Here is a 20,627-nt window from a genome sequence, read left to right as displayed (position 1 = left end):
TGACCTGACTGGCGGTTTCTCCGAACTCGACTGCTGCTGTTAACCTGACTGTTCCCCCGTGGACATCAATGTCTTCTCCACCTGTCTGCCTGGCAGTGAACCGTAAGTTTCTGTTCGTGTGTTACGACATTGGCTCCCGGTCCGGCAAAGCCTCGATTTTAAAATCCTCATCCTCGTGTTCAAGTCCCACCATTGTCCTCTCCCCCTCCATATCTCTGTAATCTCTTCCAACCGATTTGATCTCCACGGACAACCCCATGTCATTCCACCCTATTATGGATTCTAACCCACCCATTTATCTCCTCCACAGCCCATGTAGACAGGAAGAATAGACAGTGCTGGGACAGTCAATCCTGTCATCTACACAGTCGGTGCCGGGACAGTCAGTCCTGTAAGACACATAATCAGTGCTGGGACACTCAGTCCTCTGATCCTCACAGTCAATGCTGGGATACAGATTCCTGTTATATCGTCAGAGCTGGGACGCTCAGTCCTGTTATATATGATGTGGAGATGCCGGTGATGGACTGGGGTTGACAATTGTAAACAATTTTACAACACCAAGTTATAGTCCAGCAATTTTATTTTAAATTCACAAGCTTTCGGAGGCTTCCTCCTTCGTCAGAAATTGTGCCCTTGGAGATGAAAATTGAAAACGTCACTCCGTTATCTAAGAAAGGAGGGAGGAAGAAACCAGGAAAATACAGACCTGTCCATTTAAGGTCAGTTGTGGGGAAGTTACTGGAATCAATCATCAGAGACAAAATGGTTGAGCACTTCATCAAGTCTGAGCTGATCAAAGAGAGTCAACATGGATTTGTGAAGGGCAGGTCATGTCTGACTAATCTAGTTGGATTTTTTGAGGTAATTAACAAGGTGGACAGGGGAGCGTCTATGGATGTTGTCTGTATGGACTTCCAGAAGGCATTTGATAACGTTCAGCACAAGAGATTAATAGAATCAATAAAAATGCACAGAATTGAAAGTGACCTTGTGACTTGTGTTGGAATTGGTTGGGAGGTCGGAGAAGAGAGAAGGGATAAAGGGAACGTTCGTTGATTGGCGGGATGTGAGAAGTGGTGACCCCAGGGATCTGTACTGGAGCCTCAGCTTTTCACCATATTTACCAATAACTTGGATGAAGGAATAGAGAGTTGTAGATCCAAGTTTCCAGGTGACACTAAGTTAGGAGGAACAGTAAGTGGTGTAGATGGGAGCAGGAAGTTACAAAGAGACAGTTTAAGTGAATGGACAAACTGTGGCAGATGGAGTTCAATGTGGGGAAGAGTGAGATCATTCACTTTGGAAGCAAGAAGGAAACATTGGAGTATTTTCTTGAAGTGAGAGATTGGGAACGGTGGAGGAGCAAAGGGATTTGTGTGTCCATGTATACAAATCACTAAAAGCTAGTGCACAGATACAAAAATAATCACAGACGAAAGGAATGTTGGCCTTTATCTCGAGGCCTGAAATACAAAGGGGAGGAAGTGACGCTTCAGTTCCACAGAGCCTTGGTCAGAGCCCATCTGCAGTACTGATCCTCACCAAGGATATATTGGCCTTGGAGGGGGGACAGTGCGGATTCACCAGAATGACACTGAGGCTTGTAGGGTCAAATTAATGAGGACCGGTTGTATTCCCTTGGTTTGCATTCCCTTGAGTTTAGAAGGTTGAGAGGTGACCTGATCCAGATATTTAAAATTATAAAGGGATTCGATAGGGTAGAAATACAAACTATTTTCTCTGGTAGGGGAATCCATAACAAGAGGTCATAAACTTAAATTTAGAGTTAGGGCGTCCAGGAGTGAAATCAGGAAACTCTTTCCCACACAAGGGTAGTGGAAATCTGCGCAGGCTGATTGAAGTGGACCCTGTGATATAATAGAATTTTCTGTCCTGTCAGACTTGGACATCTTGTAGATCCATCTTTCAAAAAGGTGGAGGAACTCAGTTCTAAGATGGATTCCACTTATTTCATCATAATTCCTCAATCACCTTGTCTTATCATCGAGATATCAAGGACGAGAAAGACTGTGTTTAAAAGAAAGCTGATTTATTTGACACTTTTACAGAATTCTAATACTGCAATCCTGTTAAATGGATTATTAACATCAGAAACAATCCCCAACTGCCAGAATGAACAGGGTTGAGTCCTGCATGTGATTAACAGCAGTCATAACAGCAGAACCCTGCAGTCAGATGTGAACTCGCTGGTGTATTAGTAGGCTGGATGACAGAGTGAATCCTTTCCCACACACAGAGCAGGTGAACGGCCTCTCCCCAGTGTGAGTACGTTGGTGTGTCAGTAGATCCTTTTTTCTTTTAAAGCTCTTCTCACAGTCAGAACATTTAAAAGGTCTCTTATCAGTGTGAACGAGTTGATGTGTCAGAAGGCTGGATGACTGAGTGAATCCCTTCCCACACAAGGAGCAGGTGAATGGCCTCTCCCCAGTGTGAATTCGCTGGTGTCTCAGCCGGTGGGATGATCGAGTGAATCTCTTCCCACACACGGAGCAGGTGAATGGCCTCTCCCCAGTGTGAACTCGCTGGTGTATCAGTAGACTGGATGACTGAGTGAATCCCTTCCCACAAACAGAGCAGGTGAACGGCCTCTCCCCAGTGTGAGTGCGTTGGTGTGTCAGCAGATCACTTTTTCTTTTAAAGCTCTTCTCACAGACAGAACATTTGAAAAGTCTCTTATCAGTGTGAACAAGCTGATGTTCAATAAGGCTGGATGACTGAGTGAATCCCTTCCCACACACGGAGCAGGTGAACGACCTCTCCCCAGTGTGAACTCGCTGGTGTGTCAGCAGGTTGGATGACTGAGTGAATCCCTTCCCACACTCAGTGCAGGTGAACGGCCTCTCCCCAGTGTGAGTGCGTTGGTGTGTCAGCAGTTCATTTCTGCTTTTAAAACTCTTGTCACAGTGAAAATATTTGATAGGTCTCTTATCAGTGTGAACAAGTTGATGTTCAATGAGGCTGGATGAATGAGTGAATCTCTTCCCACACATGGAGCAGGTGAATGGCCTCTCCCCAGTGTGAACTCGCTGGTGCGTCAGCAGGTGGGATGACTGAGTGAATCCCTTCCCACACACGGAGCAGGTGAACGGCCTCTCCCCAGTGTGTCTGCGTCGATGAGTTTCCAGCTGGGACGGGTAATTGAATCCCTTCCCACAGTCCCCACATTTCCATGGTTTCTCCATCGTACTGGTGTCCTTGTATCTCTCCAGGTTGGACGATCAGTTGAAGCCCCGTCCACACACAGAACACGTGTCCGGTTTCTCCCCGCTATGAATGGTGCGATGTTTTTTTCAGGTTGTGGAACTGGTTAAAGCTCTTTCCGCAATCAGTGCACTGGAGTTTACAAAAGTCCTCACTGTGAATACAGAATAGAAATTCAGAACAGGCAATTCTAGTTTATATGGAACATTCTTCCTGCTCATTCCCCCAGACAGTAAATCCCAGTCTCACACACTCACCCTCCTACCTCTGCTGAAACCCAAACCCTCTGCACCATCTCCAACATTTGGGTTGGGTTGGAGGCCTTGAATCTGAGTTGGGAAATATAATTGGAGAAACATGATTCCATTTAGAAACTAAACTATTCAAAATCAAATAACATGGATTATTGTAATTAATATAGTCCTTTCACGCCTCGTGGGAAAGAAGTGATGTCTGGGCTGTGGATGAGTGTCTGCGCCCGGTTACACAGCTTGTCCCTCTCTCTCCGCTTCAAATTCGCTTCCTTTGGCTCACGGCCTCATTCACACATCCAGCTGACTTCAACCCTTTAAAGCTCCTCTGGAGTCATCCTTTGTTTATTTACTTGACCCATTACCACCCTCCTTGCCTTGCAGCATCATCCCTTTTTTTGCTTTATCACTCCTGCCCTCCACCCTATCACAGACCTTCCCTTTTGTTCTTTCCCTCCCCGTCCCCTCTTTCCCTGCCTCTCTACTTGCTTGAAAACTGTTAATTCTTTCACTTCTTCAAGTTCTGACAAAACCTTAACACTAATCTGAAACGTTAACTCTGTTTCATTCTCCGCGGATGCTGCCTGACTTGCTGAGGATTTTCAGCATTTTCTCTTTATGTTTCACATTTCCAGCATCCGCAGTATTTTGCTTTTGATTGGTAAACCTCGCCCTTTGACACACCATCACAGAAATATCGGCAAGAGGGTTTTACAATGGCGATAATCTTACCCAAAATGCCCCGCGCGGTAGAATACGGTCTATCTCAATTCAAAGGTAAGCAGCGCGCAGGCGCGGGAAGGGCCAATGGCCAGAGCATGCGCGGTGCTGGTCCGAGACACTGAGCGGGGCCGAGCGGAGTCTCAGCAACACCGAGTGCGGCTCAGAACCCGAATCAGAGCCGGGGGGACCGGCGGACGGGCGGCCCGGGTGCCCTGAGCACCATTCCATTAAATCCCTCATCCAGCGCCTCCCTCGTCCCACCCGCCGCTTCCCGGTTTCTTCTCCTGTTTCCACCGAGTCCGACTCGCGACAAACTGCAGGACCGAAGCGCTCCCAGAATGCAGGGCGGGCCTGGGGAGCATGCGCAGTCTGATCGCGAAATGAGCGCCTTGGCGAGATGGACGGGTTTCTGGGGCGCGGGGGATTGTGGGGCCTCCGGCCGCCATTAGTCACCGGGGGTCGGTCAGTGTTTTTTTGCCGGCGTCGCGCACAGAAGCGTTTCTCGAAATACGGACTGAGGAATTGAGGGTCGGTTTGCTGAACAGACACTGACCGTACAATGTGGAACAGTGTTTCACAAACATTTTTCCTCGTGACCCAGTGGAAGGAAAACACTTCCCCCAGGGATCCAAAACAATAATATCTTCCGGCTGGAGTTTTCATCAAATCCCAATAAAGGTCAGTCCATGCTCTTCACTTCATTTCAAGTAATAACTAAAATTAGACATCGACGTTACTTGAAAAACATTTGAAATATTGTGTCAATACAGTAAATAAAAGTTCAGGTTGAGTTTCACTTACTTAATGTGACGGATGTGTCTGCCTGTTGTTCATGATCTCGTTCCAATCTGGATCACAAGATGAAAGCGCTCCACGCATATCAGGCACGGTTGAGTCGGTTTCTTTCTCTTGTTTTTAACCTTCTCAAAGTCGAAAATCGCAGTTCGCAGATGTAGGTTTTTGTGAACGGCAGGAAGAACGGAACACTAATCTTACTTACAGTGGATAATCTTTGAAAGCACTGATCCAAAAATAAGACAAACTGAATGACTTGAGGCGTGTTTTCAGTGCGCTGTCACAGGTGAGTCGCACCAGCCCGTTTTCTTGATCAGGCATCAAATTTAGCTTCATTATAGATTCAGGATTTTCGAAAGCAAAAGGATCTTTCACCCAACGCTTTTCCATCGAATTTTCAAATCCCTCTGCAGGGAAGTAGTGACTAAAATGGTCAGACAGAGCAGCGAAATGTAACTGTCTGACACAGTTCATTTCATTCCCTTTATCTTCGTCGATACAGTTCTCTCCACCCCAGAGGGTTGTGGATGTTCAGTCGTTTAGTGTATTCAAGATTGAGTTTGATAGATTTTTGGACAAGACAATCAAGGGATATGGGGATCGGGCAGTTAAGAGCAGATGATCTATTGAATGGCGGAGCAGGCTCGAGGGGCCGCAAGGCCTACTCCTGCTCATATTCCTTATGTTCTTATCCTGCCAGAGGTGCGGTGCCCAGAACTGAACACAATACTCTAAATAAGCTCTAACAAGAGCTCTGAATAACTGTGACATAACTTCCACTCATTTTTATTTCCTGTCCCTTGAAATAAACATCAAAATACCATTACCATTTTAACTTATTTTTGCACCTTTTAGTGAATTCTGTACTTGGTCTCATTAACCCTCTGCTCATCCACAGTTCCTAGTTTCTTGCCCTTTAGAAAATACTCTGATCGATCTTTTTATGGTCCAAAGTGGATGACCTCACACTTCCCCACGTTGAACTCCATCTGCCACAGTTTTGCCCACTCACTGAATCTATCAATGTCCCTTTGCAACTTTCTGCTCCCATCTATAATGTTTACGGTGCTACCTAACTTAGTGTCATCAGCACACTTGGATATAAGGCTCTCTACATAAGAATATAAGAAATAGGAGCAGGAGTAGGCGATACGATACGCGAGCCTGCTCCGCCATTCAATCAGATCATGGCTGATCTTCGACCTCAACTCCACTTTCTCGCCCCATCCCCATATACCTTGATGCCATCAGCGTCCAAAAATCTATCGATCTCAGCTTTGAATATATTCAACGACTGAGCATCCACAGCCCTCTGGGGTGAAGAATTCCAAAGATTCAAAACCCTTTGAGTGAAGAATTTTTTCCTCATGTCGATGCTAAATGGCCGACCCCTGATCTTGATACTCTGACCTCAAGTTCTTGACTCTCCAGCCAGGGGAATCAGCCTCTCCGCATCTACCCTGTCGAGCCGTCTAAAAAATTGGCACGTTTCAATGCGATCATCTCTCATTCTTCTAAACTCCAGCGAATATAGGCCAATTTTACACAATATCTCCTCATAGCACAATTGCAACAAGTCCTTATTACTCTTATATTGCAACACCGTTGCAATAAAAGCTCACATATCATTTGACTTCCTCACTCTTGTTAGACCCTTGGTTGCTCACTATTTCCAGTATATTTGTCATCTATTCCTTCTATAGGAAAAATAAATTAACGTTGAAAACATTTTGCTGCAATTATCCCAGTTTATGTTTTGGAAACAATATCCAGCTGAACTGCAACAAATTCGATGGCAAACTTAATGATGGAAATAATTTAATAAGAATACTGAAATGCGATGGCCGGGAATCGAACCCGGGTCAACTGCTTGGAAGGCAGCTATGCTCACCACTATACCACCATCGCTGACAATCAGGGATGATCAAATTGCTCTCAAACATCAGACCCTGAACAGACACTGCAGGCTGTTGGATTTTGTTCTTCATTTGAACTGGTTTCTGACGGATCCTTTCTCGCTCTGTTGCAGTTCCCGTTTCTGCCCAGTAGATGTCGCCAACCCCCAATCAATGGAAATTACACAACAGCCAATAATTCTTCACCTGATATCGGACTGAAGAGACAGTCGATACCTGCAATACTTGACCGGCTGGAAATACATTTTGCCGCAGCTCACATCTGCCATTGAGTAAAGTTAGATAATTACATTAAATCATTACAGAGACCTGAATACCAGCTGGGCACGAATGGCAGTTTAATATTCAAGTCTATAAGATCTTTAGAATGGTCAGGGAAATAGGGAAAGGATGAGGAGCAGCAATATTACTAAAGGACAATATTACAGCAGTTCAAAGATAGAATATCAGTGAGGGTGAGCGGGCAGTGTAAACACTCTGAGAGAGACCCAAGGAGAGCAAGGTTCATGTAGTTGATGCAATATATTTGGATTTTCCGAAGGCCTTCGATAAGGTAATGCATTGTCCACTCATGGCTAAGTTCAGAGCACGTGGGTTCAGGGACAGGTGATAGAATGGTTTGCAAGCTGGCATCAAAACAGAAAACAGAGAATAGAGGTTAAGGGTAGTTACTCAGATTGTCAAAAAGGTGGGAAGTGGAGTTCCACAGGGATCGGTGTTAGGACCACCGTTCACAATTTACATGAACAATTCGGGACTCGAGAATCGGAAGTACAATTTCAAAATTTGTGGACGACAACAAATTGGGCGATGTAGTTAATACAAAGGAAGAATGCATCAAAATGCAAGAGGACATTAATAAAGTTGCAGAATGAAGAATAAGGAGGTCACACACTGCTTGGATAATAAGAGTCTAAACGGGCTGGAGGAGCAAATGGATCTCGTGGTACAGATATAAAAATTACTGAAAGTAGCGACGCAAGTTAATAAGGTCACAAAAAGGCAAATCAAACACTGAGATTCATTCTAGAGAGATAGAATTGAAAATCAAAGAAGTTATGTTAAAATAGTATGGAACTTTGGTTCGACCACACTTGGAGTACTGTGCACAGTTCTGGTCTCCATATTATATAAAGGACTTAGAAGGTGCAAACAAGATTCTCGTGATACGAGAAATGAGAGGATATTCTTATTGGGAAATGCTGAACAGACTGGGGGTCTTTTCACTCGAAAAGAGAAGGCTGAGGGGTGACTTGATAGAGGTCTTATGATAGGGTTTCATAGGGTAGACATAGAGAAAATGTTTCCACTTGTGGGGAGTCCAAAACTAAAGATAATAAATATAAAATAGTCGCTAATAAATCCAATAGGGAATTCAGGAGAAACTGCTTTACCCAAAGAGTGGTTAGAATGTGGAAAATGCTACCACAAGGAGCAGCTCAGGCAAATAGCACAGGTGCATTTAAGGGGAAGCTAGAGAAACACATGAGGAAGGAAGGAATCGAACGGTATTCTGATAGAGTTAGATGAAGTAGGGAGGGAGCAGCCTCGTGTGGAGCATAAACGGCAACACAGACCAGTTGGGCCGAATGGCCTGTTTCTGTGCCGTAGTTTCGATGTAACTCGATGTAAAGGCTCTTTTCAGAGCCACCCACTGTATCTGTGAAAGGGCTGGTTACTGTCTGAAGGGAGACGCTGATATCATGCTACCAGCGTGGCTTTGAGCTGCTTTATTCTCGTTGTAGCCGAGATGAGGTATTAATGGGACTGGAGTTAGGGCACCGACCACAGTCCGGTAATTTAAATGGTGACTTATGGACCCCAGTCCACACATCACCACATTTCTTGTGTTTATTTGAAATACTTGCCATGCTGGGCTCGTAAAGCATCACCAGAACTGCTCGACTAACCTTTCCACATCTGTGGGATTCAGCGCTTCGCTCCCTTTCTGTTCTATTTTGTTAGATTATTTACATAACGCATTAAACACACTGGGGAATCATTGAAATGTAACTCTGCACAGAAACAAATAACAGTGAATTGCCTGGTGCTCAGGAGATCAGAAACATTACTCGCCTTTCGTCTTGTTGACTAATGAACCGAGTTTAGAGTCCAGCTATCCGCTTTGGTTCCATATGGGGGATTGAACAGAGAGGGAGGGAGCGGAGGAGACAGTGAAAAACAGAGCAGAGAGCGGCGTCTGATCTTCCAGCTCCACCTCCAGCTTTCTCCATCCGCCAATTTCAAACCGTTTATCGATAATAGAACCGAAACACAGCGCTCCGCACAAACCCTTACAGACTCGGGCTTCATATTCAAAGATTTCCAGAAATCCGGAGCTTTTAAATAAGCCCCGTTGCAATTAACAGTCAGTAATATTCCTGCCGAAATACAGTCCCTTCGTTAACAAGTCAACCCGCCTCCTTCCATTTCAGTCCCAGACCCGATTCTATCTCCCCACACATTCCCTCCCAGACGGGTTCAGCAGTTCACAAACACCTTATTCCAGCTGATGTTGAGAATCTCATCTGTTGGGGTTTGAGTTATGACGCGGAGTTTCTCCACCAGTGTTACCTTCTCACAGAGACACTTGCCCTCAATCTGTGAAAAGATGATGACCTTGAACTGGGACTGGAGCCGAACACATCCCCAGTTACAGTGAGGCCCGGCCCGGATATCCCATTCCCTCTGCTTTATATCAGACAATATCACACCTTCATGTCCAGCATTAGAGAAAGACAAACATACACTGTCAGTCTTACACTTCCTATCAGTGTGTTCATCTCCAGCACCAGAAAGCGAGATAAAGCGAGACAGATACGGTGAGAGATAGCGCGGAGAGACACAGTGCCAGAGTATCAGTTGCAGACTGAGCTGCAAAGCTAAGTGTTATCCAGAAAGATCCCATTGGAGAGACAAAAGATGCAATCTCATCTCTCACTGATATTGGACCAGAGGCAGACACACTATTAATCCCACCCTCAGTTCAGAGAGTGAAAAAACAATGGGCCACATTTGACTCTCTCTTGCCTGTTGTACTTTATTCTGTTTTGCAGCAGAGGGACGTTCGGTATTACTCTCAGTCATCGAGAGTATCACTCTGATTAAATTAATCTGGGACTTCTGCTATCGGATATTAATCCTACATGGTCCCGACAAACACACCGACTCACTCTTTCCTCCATGTTTTCCAGGATTGGTTTGAGAAATCCTTCCTCCAGTTTCTTCCTCACGCGTCAGTTTTATCAGTAAAGAGTCCAAGAATGAACAGAATCCATTGGCTCATTTCAGAACCGCCCACTTTATCACTGAAAGGCTCTTTACCATCAAAAGATACCGAGAGAAACAGCAGGGATGGAAACATCTAGTTTAATAGTTAGAGATTGTAAAGTCAGTCTGGATTCCAGCATTAGGCACTGGTGGAATCCCATCTGTTTCCCATTCTGGTGCCTGTTCCTGCACTGCCTGTGGACCCCATTCCCTCTGACCTTTCCCCCAGACCCACTTCCTTTGCTCAGACTCTGAAAAATTCCAATTGGGGAAAGTTTCCATCGATTTTTGTATTGGGAATTAAACCAGATATCTGCGCATGCGTGACTCAGCCCCGCCCCCAGCGCTGCTTGTTGGTGAGCAGAAGAGCGCATGCGCGCTCCCCTCCCCCAGCTCGGCCTGTGGGCGCCATTCCCTCAGTGAGCGGAAGAAGATGGTTTAAAACAGCCGGGAATGGAGAGATCACGGCCCCCGGGGGAAGGGAGCAAAGAGCAGCCTCGTTACAGCAGCTCATCGCTTCGGGACCGTGTCCGCAGATGGGCTCAGAGATCGGCATTGAGTCCGGGGGAAGGTCAGGGGGAGTCCGGGGGCTGTTTGTAAGAGGCGGAGTGGATCAGGAACTGGTCCCGGAACATGGAGTGAGCGGGGGAAGGGAGAGGTCATTCTCGGGCTGTGTGTGAACAGGGTGTGTCCAGGGGAAGGGAGACAGAGTGGGAAGAACCTGCTATTTAAAATCATTGCTGCTTTCTCTCCCCAAACCAGTGGTGAATGTTCCTGGTTTAGTTCCAGTCTCACCCTGTTTTTGGACAGTGAACAGTCAGGATGTGGGGAGTTATACAAACAGTATCTATTGCAGGCATCACGTGAGAAGTGTGAAGGACACAATTGAAACAGCGGTTGTTTGCTTTCATTTGAACGGTTTGTCCCATGGGAGAGGAGATTAGAAACCTGACCTGTACAAAGGTCCCTGCCCCATCGGGTAGTCCCATTCATGGATCAGTGGAGGGGATGTCACTAAATTGTTTTAAAATCGCCCAACACACCTGGTGTGCAGAAGCTGAGTGCTGCAGTACTGCAGTGGAGTCAGACACTGACACCGTTTGTATCACTGGTTTTCATTTGTGGATATTCAAAATAATTATTCACAGATATTAAACTGATCACTTCTGTATTTTCGACCTCACCTCTTCTTGAGTTACAAGATATATGTTTCTTTTTACAGTCAAACCCTTGAAGGAGCCAGAATGAATGTGAAGTTTCCTCCATCCGAGGCAAAGGAACAGTGCAGCCAGCTCCTTCTCACACACAGTAAGTACATTATCACTCATAGAGCACAGAGACACAGACAGATCATCAGTTCCACAGTCTCAGACAGCAGAAGTATTCAGTCCCACACTGATCCCAAGTTCCAGGGACACATTTTCAATCCAACAGTCAAACAGAGCAGGTGAGGCAGACACTGTTCCATTTCCCCCTCACTCAGTCCCGCTGACAGGTGGATACAAAAATCCCAGTCCAAAGTCATGCTTTCAGATTGTCAATTTCGAAAAAGGAAAACTTTAGCCATGAATTAAATCCCAGATACCCCAAGATTCCAATTGTATGCTTGCCTAAATCTCTCTCACACACACGTGAGTTTAATACATGAAGTATCCATTCGAATTGTGTACCATTCGAATACAAATTGCAAGTCCAAAACTCATGTACAGTATCAGATTGAGAAATGCTGTGACAGTGTAACCTGAGAAACAGATTAGATACCAGTTTATAATAAACTCATAGTATGAGATTTAAAGATAAAGTATCAATTCTGTGAGCACACATTACACACGAGTCCAAAAATCTTATAATAAAACTTAAAGATGCAGTATCATTTCCTTTAGTGCAGACTGATCGACACATTATATACCAATTCAAAAATATCACCATATCAGTTTGCAAGATATATTATCATTCACAATAATACTGATAGAGATACAGATTTAATAGTAGTCCAAATTCACACAAATTATCTCATTAAAACCTCCAGCATCAAATCCTAAAGTGTATCCATATTTACCAATTAAATAATGAGAAAAACTACTTGAACATTAAGATATTAAAGCTAGAGTATTGAATACCATAATGTAATCTGAGAGATTAATTATGGACAGACACAGAATGAATCTCACACTCACATAACGTTCCAGAGACTGACACATGCAGAAGGAATCCCAAGCTCACATACAGTACTAGAGGTTGCCAGACACAGAGTGAATCCCACACTCAAGTATGGTACCAGAGATGACAGAAACAGAATGAATCCCACACTCACACACAGTACCAGAGACTGACAGATACAGAATGAATCCAACACTCACATACAGTACCAGAGACTGACAGATACAGAATTAATCCCTCACTCACAACCAGTACCAGAGACTGACAGATACAGAATGAATCCCACACTCACATAGATTATCAGGAACTGACAGTCACAGAATGAATCTCACAGTCACACTACTTCAGACTGAGGTACATTTTACATACCAGTTCAAAGATATCGTAGTGTCAGATTGAAAGATACAGTATAAATTCCATTAGTGCAGACTGAGCTACATTTTAGATATATTAGTAAATACTCATAGATTATTATACTGAAATTAACATTATCAATACCATTGGTTCAGAATGAGCGTCACATTACATACCAGTCCAAAAACCTCATAAATGATCAGACTTGAAGATACAGTATCAATTCTATTAGCACTGCCTGACCTGTACATTACATACCAGACTGAAAATCCCACACATTATTAGACTGAAAGATACAGTATAATTCCATTAGTGCAGACTGAGCCACACATTATATAGCAGTCCAAGAATCTCATACCCTATCAGACTCAAAGATACAATATCAATTCCATAGCACATACTGAGCTACATGTTACTCATCAGTCCAAAAATCACATAGAATATCAGATTGAAAGATTCAGTATCACTTCCATTATTGAAGACTGAGCTACACATCACATTCCAGTCCAAAAATTCTAATACAGCGTCAGACTGATAGATACAGTATCAATTCCTTTCGTGTAGGCTGAGCTACATATTACATACCAGTCCAGAAATCTCATACAACATTAGATTGAGATACAGAATTAATCCCATTATTGCAGACTGAGCTAAACATTACATACCAATCCAATAATTTCACTGTGAACAGGCTGAAAGGTACATAATCTCTGAACTCTATTGTGAATGATAAAGATGTAATACTACTCCAAAACTCACACATGTTTGATTAAAGAAAATCGAAAAGTGTCTCCATATTTACAAATTAAACATGAGACGAAGAACTGTATATAATTTCAAGTATTAAAGATACAGTTTCAAATACGTTACTGTAAACTGAAATAAGAATACAGAATGAATTCAGACTTGCACATTGTCTCAGAGACTGAATTACAGAATGAATCCCTCACTGAGATAATGTAGCAGAGAATGGCAGATACAGAATAAATCCCACTCTCAAAAACAGTACCAGAGACAGACAGATACAGAATGAATCCCACACTCACACACAGTACCAGAGACAGACAGATACAGAATGAATCCCACACTCACACACAGTATCAGAGACTGACAGATGCAGAATGAATCCCACACTCACAACCAGTACCAGATGCTGACAGATGCAGAATGAATCCCACACTCACAAAGAGTATCAGGAACTGACAGTCACAGAATGAATCTCACAATCACACTACTGCAGACTGAGTTACATTTTACATACTAGTTCAAAGATATCACAGTGTCAGATTGAAAGATACAGTATAAATTCCATTAGTGCAGACTGAGCTACATATTAGATATATTAGTAAATACTCATAGCGTATTATACTGAAATAAACATTATCAATACCATTGGTTTCGACTGAGCTACACATTACATACTAGTCCAAAAACCTCATAAATGATCAGACTGGAAGATACAGTATCAATTCTATTAGCACTGCCTGACCTGTACATTATGTACCGGACTGCAAATCCCATACAATATCAGACTGAAAGATACAGTATCAATTCGATCAGTGCAGACTGTGCCACAATTTATATAGAAGTCCAAGAATCTCATACCCTATCAGACTCAAAGATACAATATCAATTCCATAGCACGTACAGAGCTCCATGTTACTCATCAGTCCAAAAATCACATCGAATATCAGATCGAAAGATTCAGTATCACTTCCATTATTGAAGACTGAGCGACACATCACATTCCCGTCCAAAAATCTAATACAGCGTCAGACTGATAGATACAGTATTAATTCCTTTAGTACAGGCTGAGCTACATATTACATACCAGTCCAAAAATCTCATACAATATTAGGTTGAGATACAGAATTAATCCCATTATTGAAGACTGAGCTAAACATTACATACCAATCCAATAATTTCACTGTGAACAGATTGAAAGGTGCATAATCTCTGAACTCTATCGTGAATGATAAAGATGTAATACTACTCCAAAACTCACACATGTTTGATTAAAGAAAATCGAGAAGTGTATCCATATTTACAAATTAAACATGAGATGAAGAACTGTATATAATTTAAAGTATTAAAGATACAGTTTCAAATCCAATACTGTAAACTGAAATAAGAATACAGAATGAATTCAGACTTGCACATTGTCTCAGAGACTGAATTACAGAATGAATCCCACACTCACACACAGCACCAGAGATGGACAGATCCAGAATGAATCCCACACTCACACACTGTACCAGAGACCTGCAGATACAGAATGAATCCCACACTCACACACAGTACAGAGACTGACAGACACAGAATGAATCCCACACTCACACACTGTACCAGAGACCTGCAGATACAGAATGAATCCTACACTCACACACAGTACAGAGACTGACAGACACAGAATGAATCCCACACTCACACACAGTACCAGAGACTGACAGACACAGAATGAATCCCACACTCACACACAGTACCAGAGACCTGCAGATACAGAATGAATCCTACACTCACACACAGTACAGAGACTGACAGACACAGAATCAATCCCACACTCACACACAGTACAGAGACTGACAGACACAGAATGAATCCCACACTCACACACAGTACCAGAGACCTGCAGACACAGAATGAATCCCACACTCACAGTACCAGTGACTGACAGACACAGAATGAATCCCACACTCACAGACTGTACTGGAGACTACAGATACAGAATGAATGTCATAGTCACATTACTGCAGACTGAGTTACACAATATAGACCAGTCCAAAGATCTCATAGTGGCAGATTGAAAGATACAGCATAAATTCTGTTGGTGCAGACTGAGCTACATATTCAATATATTGGTAAATACTCATGTTATACTGAAATAAACATTCTCAATACCATTGGTACAGAGTGAGCTACACATTACATACAAGTCCAAAAATCACAAATGATCAGACTGGAAGATATAATTTAATTCTATTCACACCGCCTGAGCTCAACATTATATATCAGTCCAACAATCTCATACAATATTAGACTGAAAGATACAGAATCAATTCAATTAGTGCAGACTGAGCCACACATTATATAGCAGTCCAAGAATCTCATACCCTATCAGACTCAAAGATACTATATCAATTCCATTAGCACAGACTGATCTGTATGTTACTCACCAGTCCAAAAATCTCATACAGTATCACATTGAAAGATTCAGTATCAATTCCATTAGTGCAGACTGAGCTATACATTGCATTCCAGTCCAAAAATTTAATACAGTATCAGACTGATAGATACAGTATCAATTCATTTCGTGCAGGATGAGCTACATATTACATACCAGTCCAAAAATCTCATACAGTGTTAGACTCAGATACAGAATTAATCCCATTATTGCAGACTGAACTATACATTATATACTAGTCCAGTAATTTCATCGTGAACAGATTGAAAGGTATATTATCGTTCACAATAGAGTTCAGAGATTAAGATGTAATACTACTCCAAAACTCACACACGTCGTTTGTTTAAAGAAAATCAAAAAGTGTATCCATATTTACAAATTAAATGCTCGATGAAGAACTGTATATACTTTAAAGTGTTAAAGATACAGTTTCAATGCAATATTGTAAACTGAAATAAGAATACAGAATGAATCCAGACTTGCACATTGTCTCAGAGACTGAATGACAGAACAAATCCCACACTGAGATAAAGTAGCAGAGAATGGCAGATACAGAATGTATCCGCCACACACAGACAGTAGCAGAGACTGACAGGTACAGAATAAACGCAACACTTATACATAGTACCTGGAGACTGACAGATACAGAATAAACCCCACTCTCGTACTCAGTACCAGAGATACAGATACAGAATAAATCCCAGTCTCATATACAGTACCAGAGACTGACCTCTACTGGCGGTAAGCGGCAACTGCAATGAGGGAACAAATTCACATTATCTGTCATGGTGACAGAAACAGGACAATGTGCAATGTGAGGGAAGTTTCTGTCTGTAACGTTTACTCTCGTATTTTTGCACTTTTTGACGATGAAAAATGAAGACAATTGATTCATAATAAAGTTTTTGTTTCACTCATTCCATAGTTGTGAATTTGCCCCATTATATTTCACTGTACATTGTGCAGTATTTCTCTCTGATTTCTCAGGATGATTTACATTGCTCCTCTACCCCATTTAGACTCTTATTTTGCAAGCAGTGTGTGGCCTCCTTATTCCCCTTAGCGAAATGCCCCACCTCACACCTTTCTATATTGAAATTCAATGGCCATTGACACGGCCGTTCTGCAAGCTTATTTTATCCCAGTCTTCCTCAGTATCGACTATATTTCCTCAATCAATTACAAGAATTTAACACAGCATTACAACTAATGTTTGGTCTAACAAAATGTACTTGCAGCTCGTCTCCATTCCCAGTTTTTCTAAATCCCACCCGTGCAATATAATGTGAAGAATGAGTTTATCTTCTGTCCCTCTCTCATCTGTAAACTTCAATGACCCGGGGTTTGGGGACATCTACTGGCCGGAAGCAGAACTGCAACAGTTCGGAACAAATTGCTGAAACCGGACAATGTGCAGTGTGAGCGTGTTTGTGATTGGTAGCAGGAATTAAGTCTAAATTTTTATAGCTGCTCATTAACCTTTAGTGTTTGTTATTGAGCAGTAAATAGAGCCGGACAGTAAGGATATGGGAAGTTATACAAAGAGCATCTATTGCAGGCTTCAGGTGAGGAGTGTGAAGGACACATTTTAAACAGCGGCTGATATGTATCAGTTGAATGGTTAGTCCCAAGGGAGAGGGGATTAGAACCCTGACCTGTACAAAGGTCCATCGTGTAGCCCCATTCATGGATCAGTGCAGGGGTTGGGTTGTGTCTGGATGTCACTAAATTGTTGTAAAACAGCCCAACATACCTGGTGTGCAGAAGCTGAGTGCTGCAGCACTGCAGTGGAGTCAGCCACTGACACTGTTTGAATCCCTGGTTTTCATTTGTTGTTATTACAATGATTATTAACAGAGAGATTCAATTAATCACCTATGTATTTTCTACTTCATCTTTTTTTGAATTACAAGATATAATTTATCTTCCTACAGGCAAATACTTGAAGGACCCAGAATCAGTGTGATGTTTACTCCTCCCGAGGCACAAGGAGCAGTCAGTGCAGCCAGCTCCTTCTCACACACAGTATGTATATTATCACACACAGAGCACAGAGACACAGACAGGTCATCAGTCCCACAGTCTCAGACAGCAGAAATAGTCAGTCCCACACTGATCCCAATCCAACAGTCAAAACAGAGCAGGAGAGACAGACGGGATTTCCATTTCACAACAACTCAGTACTACTGACTGGCAGATAAATAATTCCCAGTCCAAAATCACACCCACTATCAGATTGAAACGAACTGTGTTAATCTCACATTAGTTCAGAATTAGCTACAAATTACATACCAGATAGAACTGACACATGGTACTGATTGATAGGTACAGCATGAATTACAATAGTGTACTCCAAGAATCAAATTAAATACCAGCCCACAACTCACACATTATGAGCTTAAAGATGCAGTATTCATGCCAATATTGTACCCTGAGATGCAAATTAGATATCAGTTCAGATGTGACCCATATTTGACTCACATATATGTCCAAATATCTCATAGTGTCAGAATGAAATGTACAGTTTCAATTCCTTTACTGCAGACTGAGGTACACGTTAGATACCAGTCCAAAATTCTCATACAGTATTAGATTGAAAGATACAGTATCAATTCCATTAATGCAGACTGAGCTGCACATCAAATACCAGTCTAAAAATCTCAGTGTCAGATTGAAAGGTACAATTTTGATTTGATTAGTACAGACTGACCCACACGTTACATACCAGTATACAAATCTCACACAGTATCAGACTGAAAGATACAGTATCAATCCCATTAGTGCAGATTGAGTTACACATTAGATATCAGTCCAGAAATCACATTTAGGGTCATGCTGAAAGATGCAGTATGAATTCCATTAGTGCAGACTGAGCTACACAACAGATATGAGCCCAACAATCTCAGTGTCAGATTGAAAGATACAGTATCAATTCCATTAGTGCAGATTGAGCTACACATTATATATGGTCCAAAATTCGAATACAGTATCATACTGAAAGATACAGTATCAATCCTATTAGTGTTGACTCAGCTACACATTGCAAACCAGTCCAACAATCAGGTCAAGCTCATGCTGAAAGGTACGGCATCAATTCCATTATTGCAGACTGAGTTATTCCTTACACACAAGTCCAAATATAGCACACAGTGTCAGACTGAAAGATACAGTATCAATCCGATTAGTGTTGACTAAGCTACACATTGCAAACCAGTCCAATAATCAGGTTAAGCTCATGCTGAAAGGTACGGCATCAATTCCATTATTGCAGACTGAGTTATTCCTTACACACAAGTCCAAATATAGCACACAGTGTCAGACTGAAAGATACAGTCTCATTCCCATTAATGCAGACTGAACTACACAATAAATACCAGTCCAATAATTTCACAGTAAGATATTGAAATGTACATTCTCATTTAAAATAGTCTTCACAGAAATTAAGATGTAATCCTACATCAAAACTCACAAACATTGCATGATTAAAACAAAGTTCTAAAGTGTATCCATAATTACAAATTAACACTAGACAAAGGACTATGCATACATTCATGTATTAAAGATACAGTTTCAAGCAACATACTGTAACCTGAAATAAGAATACAGAACGAATCCAGACTTGCACTTGGTCCCAGAAACTGAGTTACAGAATAAATCCTACACTGAGATATAATACCAGAGACTGACTGTCACAGAATGAATCCCACACTCACAGGCAGCACCAGAGTCTGACAGATTCAGAATGAATCCCACACTCACACACAGTATCAGAGTCTGACAGATACAGAATGAATCCCACACTCACACACTGTATCAGAGTCTGACAGATACAGAATGAATCCCACACTCACACACAGTGCCAGAGATTGATAGACACAGAATGAATCCCACACTCACACACAGTACCAGAGTCTGACAGATACAGAATGAATCCCACACTCACACACTGTACCAGAGACTGACAGATACAGAATGAATCCCACACTCATACACAGTACCACAAACTGACAGACACAGAGTGAATCCCACACTCACACACAGTACCAGAAACTGACAGATTCAGAATGAATCCCACACTCACACACTGTATCAGAGTCTGACAGATACAGAATGAATCCCACACTCACACACAGTGCCAGAGATTGATAGACACAGAATGAATCCCACACTCACACACAGTACCAGAGACTGACAGATTCAGAATGAATCCCACACTCACATACAGTACCAGAGTCTGACAGATACAGAATGAATCCCACACTCACACACAGTGCCAGAGATTGACAGACACAGAATGAATCCCACACTCACACACAGTACCAGAGACTGACAGATACAGAATGAATCCCACACTCACACACAGTACCAGAGTCTGACAGAGAGAGAATTTATCTCCCACTCACAGACAGTAGTGGAGACTGACAGATACAGAATGAATATACAGTCTGACATCTACTGGCCGGAAGGGAGAACTGTAACAGAGTGGAACAAATTCACATTGTCTGTCGTTGTTCCAGATTCAGGACAATGTGCAGTGTGAGGAAATAGTTTCTCTCTGTAACTTCCAGTATCGTATTTTTTGATATTTTGACAGTGAAATATTAAGACAATTGATTCAGAATAAAGTTTTTGTTTTACTCATTCGATAGTTGTGAATTTGCCCCATTATATTTCACTCGACATTGCGCAATATTTCTGTCTGATTTCTCAGGACACGATTTAGATTAATTCAAATAAACCGAACTGAAACAC

General features: G+C 42.3%; 1 protein-coding gene, 1 long non-coding RNA gene and 1 other non-coding gene across 3 annotated transcripts in view; all 3 read right to left on the bottom strand.

Moving 5' to 3' along the window:
* LOC137318421 (uncharacterized) overlaps nucleotides 1-20,627 on the bottom strand; it is a 201,505-nt gene that overhangs the window by 118,498 nt on the left and 62,380 nt on the right. The gene's annotated exons all lie outside the window — the stretch shown is intronic.
* On the bottom strand, nucleotides 2,055-3,497 carry LOC137318389 (zinc finger protein 623-like). The gene has a single exon (XM_067981279.1). The coding sequence runs from the start codon at nucleotides 3,204-3,206 to the stop codon at nucleotides 2,196-2,198; it is 1,011 nt and encodes a 336-aa protein (XP_067837380.1). The 5' UTR covers nucleotides 3,207-3,497; the 3' UTR covers nucleotides 2,055-2,195.
* On the bottom strand, nucleotides 6,831-6,902 carry trnag-ucc (transfer RNA glycine (anticodon UCC)). The gene has a single exon. It is a non-coding gene; the product is annotated as a tRNA-Gly (tRNA).

Source organism: Heptranchias perlo, unplaced genomic scaffold (genome assembly GCF_035084215.1).
Source record: "Heptranchias perlo isolate sHepPer1 unplaced genomic scaffold, sHepPer1.hap1 HAP1_SCAFFOLD_70, whole genome shotgun sequence".
Lineage (NCBI taxonomy): Eukaryota > Metazoa > Chordata > Chondrichthyes > Hexanchiformes > Hexanchidae > Heptranchias > Heptranchias perlo.
The sequence above is the reverse complement of the archived record's forward strand: the minus strand, read 5'-3'. Positions and strand labels throughout refer to the sequence as shown.

Bases quoted from the DNA above. Each gene is read 5' to 3' on its own strand.
- LOC137318389 (XM_067981279.1), bottom strand. From the start codon at position 3,206: ATGGAGAAACCATGGAAATGTGGGGACTGTGGGAAGGGATTCAATTAC.